The sequence below is a fragment of the Mytilus galloprovincialis genome, chromosome 8 (genome assembly GCF_965363235.1).
Source record: "Mytilus galloprovincialis chromosome 8, xbMytGall1.hap1.1, whole genome shotgun sequence".
In the NCBI taxonomy this organism is placed as follows: domain Eukaryota; kingdom Metazoa; phylum Mollusca; class Bivalvia; order Mytilida; family Mytilidae; genus Mytilus; species Mytilus galloprovincialis.
Window position 1 is genome coordinate 11,334,147 of NC_134845.1, and position 7,193 is coordinate 11,341,339.

The window sequence follows — 7,193 nt, forward strand, 5'->3', positions numbered from 1 at the left end:
GTGGCTATACTATTGTATGTATGCTTTTTGAGATGCCAAACAGAAAAAAAAATCAAGAACATTTGTATTTTCAAAGACTTTGATGTTCATGACTTAAAAACGTTGCTTCAAAAACTTAGACCTAATTTAATCATTAAAAAAGTTATATGCAATAAAATCTTTACTCCAAAGAAGCTAATAGAAGTGGTGCTTTTCTTTCGTTTTTGAGTATATAGATCACATGAGTATACTAGAGTTTAATGCGGTCGATTTGTAGTTAAGGAGGAATTTGACATTAAATCTGGTAAGATATCTTGCAAGCTATTAAAATAAAGGAATAATATCTTAAAAAATAGTTAACTACATAATATCTGACGTCTTAAAAATATAAAATAGTTGTTGAAAATTGAAAACAATCACAAAACATGCTTCTTCTTTTTATATATTCTTCGACATGAATGTCGGTCAATCAGTCTTTGTGATTTACGAACACAATATATCTTAGCTTTTGTTGTTTAATGTTTCATACTGTTCATGATAATTAATTCATAGTCCTGATCCTATTATATACAAACATTTTATAATAATACCATAAACAATTTGATCATAAGTGACTTTCATGTGTATACAAACAATTGTCCCACGTGATACGTAGCGTAAATGTATGTGAATGAATGAATTCTTTTATTAATTATTCAAAACAGAGTTACTTGAATTTTTTTCTCAAACTTCTTTAACTTAAAATGTACATGTTCAAATTTATGTACAGAAAGACTCTGTTAAATCATTATTGGTGACTGTGAACGTGTTTAATGGAAAATTACTGGAATGTAAGGTAAATCGATACTATTTATTTAGGTCTGTGCTTACTAGAGCATAACGTCTACGTTTATTATCAAACAGAGGCTTGCTGAAAGAAGAAATAAATAAAACGTTGATTACAGTTTTGTTTTGGAATATGTCTTTGTGAAAACGGTCCGAAATCGAAAAATATTCGATGGAATAGAATCTCACTATTTTTTTTTTTTTTAAACTTCCTGGATTTTGAATTAAAAAAAATATAGAGAAACGTTTATGAATGAATCAACAAAAACTCAAGGCAAAAACGGCGGGAAAGTATGATCTACATTATACATGTGATGCCACTGCTTATCAGTCTTCTATAGACACACCCTTTCGAAGAATGGAATCTAGTATTCTAAACTAATATAAAAAAGAAGATCAAATTAAAAAAAGTGATTTCTCAAATTGCTTTACATTAAATTTTTCAGATGCACTGATTGGATTTTGAATGGTATATCTATATATACTAGCAGTGATAACTGAGTATATACTGCTTTTGGCAGTGCCCGCTTTTTCCAAGGAGGCAAACATTACACTTTTTATAAAAAGTGTAGGTTTCCCCATATGTATAAAGGGCGAACAATACTTTGACGTTGACCAGAACAAGTGCAGACGATGTCCGCGTTGTAGAAAAGCTTCCAATTATTTGCAATTTGTAAGTTATATATTTAATATGTTTATTTGGCTTAGCAATTTTCTAATGAAAACATTCTAGTTATTCTGACACTAGAAATAAGGTGTTAATGTCCTTAATTTGTCGATGGTTTAGTATAACAGTCAAATAAAATCATATCAGTTGCCATTTCATCATCAATAATTTAGTTTGCTACGATCAAATAATTACATATATGAATTATAATAGTAAACGATATTATTTTTAATACGACCAAGAAGGGAGCAAAAATGGTAAAAGAGTCGTTTTGTGTTTATATAATGTGACCTTGAAAAATTATCAATAATATGGCAACAATGGCGGGATTTTCATTTTTTTTTTATCTGATACACCACAATAGTTCTGTCTACATAAGACTCATCAGTGACGCTTATATCAAATTATTTATAAAGCTAAACAAGTTCAAAGTTGAAGAGCATTGAGGGTTCAAAATTTCCAAAGCGTTGTGCCAAATACGGCTAAAGTGTCGTAAACAGGAAATTTGTAAAAATTACCACATTACTGATATGCATGTCAACACCGAAATGTCAACTACTGGGCTGGTTATACCCTCGGGGACGAAACGTCCACCAGCAGCGGCATCGACCCAGTGGTGTAAATAGTTATCAAAGGTACCAGGATTATAATTGAGTACGACAGACGCGCGTATCGTCTACATAAGACTCATCAGTAACGCTCATATCAAAATATTTATATCGCTAAACAAGTTCAAAGTTGAAGATCATTGAGGGTCCAAAATTTCCAAAACGTTGTGCCAAATACGACTAAGGTAATCTATGCCCGGGGTAAGAAAGTCCTTACTTTTTCGAAAAATTGAAAGTTTTGTAAACAGGAAATTTGTAAAAATGACCACATTACTGATATTCATGTCAACACCGAAATGTTGACTACTGGGCTGGTTATACCCTCGGGGACGAAACGTCCACCAGCAGTGGCATCGACCCAGTGGTCTAAATAGTTATCAAAGGTACCGAGATTATAATTTAGTACGCTAGACGCGCGTTTCGTCTACATAAGACTCACCAGTGACGCTCATCAACATATTTATCAAAACAGCTTATGATTTCTCGCGTAACACTTATAATCTTCCAGACGACCACCAGGTAACACATGCATTATAAAAGACTTAGATAATTTAACACACTAAATAACTATAAAATTATTAGATAAACAGTGCATGGCGTGTTGAACATTGTTACTTTTTCAACGATGTAAAAAACATTTTATGGATAGGAATTTCGGAATCCTGAGAAAGTGAATAATTAATATCATGCACACTCAATTGGTGTATTACATACTCATACTATAGACTGATTATTTTGTAAATGTGAATAACTCTCCTTTCAGAAAATAAGGATCGGTCAACAGTTTGGAGCTTTAGACTGCTATCCTTGTTACTGCAAACCAGGTGAAAAATTCTATGACGAATATTCAGGAAAATGTAGTATATGCCCTGGCTGTAATATGTATGGTTACATAGATACTAGTCAGGTAAGAAGTACCAAGTAAACCCCATTTTTTAACAACTATGTAGTATACGAAAAGATAGTTAAACTGCATTATTTGTCATCTGTATAAAATTCAAAGCAATTTATTACAATTATCCGAGAGTAGATTTGCGTTATGGATATCTAATAACTTAAAGATACGTCCAGACTTGAGTGACATAACGTAACGTATACACAGTGTCTATATCGCTGACGAGATGCAATAGATACCATTAGGTCTTTCATAAGTCGAAAATAAACTGACCACCATAGCTAAAAAACGAAAAGAACCAAGAGTTAAAAAACAGTAACCAAACACAACTTGAGAAATTAATGACTGAGACTGACTATCAGACATCTAATGCAATTGTTTGATGTACAAAACATACGAGTTTAAAAAAATGTCCCTAACGTTTATCTAAAAGAGAATATAAATTACAAAATAACTAAAAAGGAAAAAAAAAAACCATTGCAAAATAAATTCAACAGTAGTATACCGGTGTTCAAAAGTCATAAACGATTAACAAAAGAGAAACCCGGGTTACAAACTAAAACTGAGGGAAACAAATCAACCATTAGAGGGAAACAAAGGAACAACATGAAGACTGAAGTTATTATTGAGTTCCAGTTAGGTCACATACATAAGTAAACTGAAGGCATATCACTTCTCTTGACATCTTAAAATATGTGCATAAGAATATAATACTGATTAGACACGATTTGTTACAACAGGAAATCCATATTGATGAGTTTTATGGAGCACTCAATTGTAGCCAATGTGTATGTGATCAAGGATACTTTGCCAATGTTTTGACTCATCACCAGTGTGCAGAGTGTTATGACTGTCATGGACAGAATAGAGAGTTTATAACTCCCTGTACACAAGACACAGATTCAGAATGTGGTGACTGTCTTGTAGGGTAAGTTAACGGACAGAATAGAGAGTATATAAATGCCTGTACAGAAGACACAGCTTCAGAATGTGGTGACTGTCTTGTAGAGTAAGTCATAAATTAAATAACCATCATCTATACAGTCGTAACAGACAAAAACGTATCATATGAATTTACATTGCTTTAATTATGAAAATTAGAAGATCTGGTATGATTGGCAACCAACTGTCCACAATAGACCATAATTCCACTAAACAAAACCGCTATAGGTCACCGAAAGCCTTTAACAATGAGTAAAACCCATCTACAGATATTTTTATGCGATTAGTGAGTTGATGTTTTTATTTGTAAACATTGCTGCAGTAACAACTATTGTGAGTTAAATTTTTATGCTTGATATGTCATTCATTATGATTCTTTTTAAACATAGGTATGAGAATCTTGGGATAGACAATGCTGCATGTGGTAAGTTCAAAATTCTTTTTGTTGTTGTGAAAATAGTACTTGATAAATGTTAGGCACCCGAAACGCTGTTTCTAGATTTACTTTCATCATGAATGCTCAAAGTATAAATGAATTTAAAGTCCAGGATTATAACATTAGAAACTAGTGAAGCGCTTCATTACTAAATAGGGTAATAGAATAATATTAAAATCCGTCTAAGGTCAAGTTTGCCTCAGGGAGTGTAATAATTTATAAATTTAACAAATATACAACTTTTCATCATAGCAATTCAGAGCAAATATAAATAAACACAAATGCTTGGTAAAATAGCAAAAAAAAAAAAAAAAGAGGCTTAGTATCGTCTCCATATTAACGAAAGGAAACATAGGTTTACTTTGTTTACGTTGAAAGTTTGATGATTTGTGTAGTGTTTCAAACATTATCAATTAAATAATCGAGATTTTAAATTTTAGTACAAATCCAAAAAACGGTAGCATCAGAGCTCGCCTCATCTACAACAACAACGATCTCAAACAGTGGTCACATCGGAGTAATACGATCCCATACTATACTGATAGTTATATTGGTCATGGTAACATTCTCTGCCGCCTGTATAATCTGCATAGTTTATCGTATTATAAACCATCCAGCATGTTGTAATTTCACTAATGATGTGACACCCCCTGTATCTGCTACAACACTCATATCAACAACATCTGCGATGAAGAACAGTTATCGACAGGGAGAGTTGAATGTGGGATCCACTGCGGCTGCCATTCCTTTACGTAAGTTCTTCAACGTTTGCTTCCTTTCGCATTTTATTATAGTATATTCTGTCATTCCTATGATCTACGAAAGTATTGAATTGTTTCAATTTTCAGATTTCTCGTTGGGAGTGAGGTTGCGAATTTTAACATAGAATGTAAATGGTAGAGTGCCATTTTGTGAGATTTGCTTGCATCATCACTAGTGTTATCAGGAATTACTTCTAAGACACCTCGTCTAAAAAAAGGATAAAGTTATATCCCTTTTGGATCTATTTGAACCATTGTATAATTTGGAGATTTATATAAAAATTATGCTTCCTTATATTTTTTTCTGTTTACTATGGAAGACTGACCATCAAATACTTAGATCATGTTATCTAAAAATGACCGGTATTTTCTATATAGTTTCAGGAAACACAGATATAGAACAAAATGATGATGTCGAAGAACAACTTGACTCTGATGGTAAATACTTTTGTTCTATAGTGTAAAATAAATATTTGAAATTCTATATTAATAAAGAGGTCAACTTTATTTGTGTTTTGGAAGTGTCTAACGCAAAAAGTAATATGCAAATCGTAAAGCACGTTACTTCTATCATCAGTATGAATGAAGCCCGCTTACGTGAAAGATGGGAAACTCTGAATTTTGAGAAGCTCTTGGACTGGTTTCCGAACGCCTGCGTAACTGCCGAGATGAAGTGATCTCTTACCTATCCGAAATGTTTGTTTTTTATTCTATTGATTTTCCCTTTTTACCGCTTGTTAGTATTTCATATTTGTCTTAGTGTATATATGTAACATATATGTATATTATTGATAATCAAAAACGTTTGCCACGGCAACCTATCAAAAATAATATAAATATAAGAAACACATGAAATAAAATAATGTTACTGACAAATATTTCGATTAAACTAATGGCCTTCGTCAGTGTTGTTTCTTTTTCAAAATGTAGTTAAACACTATAAGTTCCTTGTATGTTTTGAAAGTCCTTTGTCAAACAAAAGAATATGTTTTGTTTTATAATCCTGTACTTTACCATACAACAAAATTCGATATGAAATAGACGTGAAGGCATGTCTAAACACCAAGAAATCATGAATGTATATTGTTAACAAACTTGTCAAGGAAGTACCGTTTTCTTGTGGTCAAAAGTCGGGGACAGTATACTGATCTATACAATGAAAGAGGTTTGATCTGACGATACTTAACAAGCAGAAAAACAAAACTTTCAATTTGATGAATGCATTTCAGATCAATAATGTTTGAAAAGAAATATTTATTAATACTAAGCTTATTTTTAGGTTTGCTAAGTAGTAACCAGATAGAAAATGTTATGGAAACTTCAGATGAAAGAAATGTTGTTGTCATATACCAGAAAGGGGATAGCTGTGCAGTTCACATTAACAGTCCACAAGAGTCACCATCTTGATATTTTGAACTAAAATAGTTTATGGTTTTAATTTAATACTGTTAATAAAGTTCAATTGTTCACACTGGTGTCGTTTGCCTGAGAGAAATCATAGTTTTTTTTTGTTTTGTATTTCAAGTTCTGTCTGTTATTCTTAAAAATAAGACTACAATAGTTCTTTTCAAGTTAATTTGTGCTTGTTAATCATAATAAAATGTTTTGTGTTTTGTTAACTTTTAAATCATCATACTAGTAGTATCTTTCAGTGTTTGTTCGACAAGAGGCAAATTAAAAAAATGCAAAAATAAAATCATTTAAATGGAGTAAAATCTTGCATGTTAAAAATAAAAATGCAAACAACATTTGCATATTCGTAAATGTTTGCGTTTTACACAATTATTTCAATAGATTTTAATGTGGCAATCAACTATTTTTGTATATTTTTATTGTTTTATAACGAGATTGTATTTAAGTTTTCCATTAAATACCATTTAAAAGTGACCCCTTTGTCATGCAGCTAATGAATTTCATTTTAATTGTTCCAATTTCCACTCTCTTTCAATATGTTATCTGTAAAACACATATTTCACATATATAACAATTGTAAAGTTATTTGTTTGAAAACATAGTTTAGATTTATGCTTTGTAAAAATAATCTACAAATTTAAAGTATATATAAAATTGAGAAAGGAAA

The 7,193-nt window shown here is 31.4% G+C and overlaps 1 protein-coding gene across 1 annotated transcript; it reads left to right on the forward strand.

Moving 5' to 3' along the window:
* Positions 1 to 213: 213 nt before the first annotated feature.
* LOC143085074 (uncharacterized) lies at positions 214 to 6,654 on the forward strand. The gene is made up of 8 exons (XM_076261244.1): positions 214 to 283; positions 1,251 to 1,477; positions 2,843 to 2,986; positions 3,715 to 3,902; positions 4,306 to 4,340; positions 4,793 to 5,104; positions 5,492 to 5,551; positions 6,393 to 6,654. Exons 2-8 carry the CDS (start codon positions 1,271 to 1,273, stop codon positions 6,518 to 6,520), a joined length of 1,074 nt encoding a protein of 357 aa, XP_076117359.1. The 5' UTR covers positions 214 to 283; positions 1,251 to 1,270; the 3' UTR covers positions 6,521 to 6,654.
* The last annotated feature ends 539 nt before the right edge of the window (positions 6,655 to 7,193 follow it).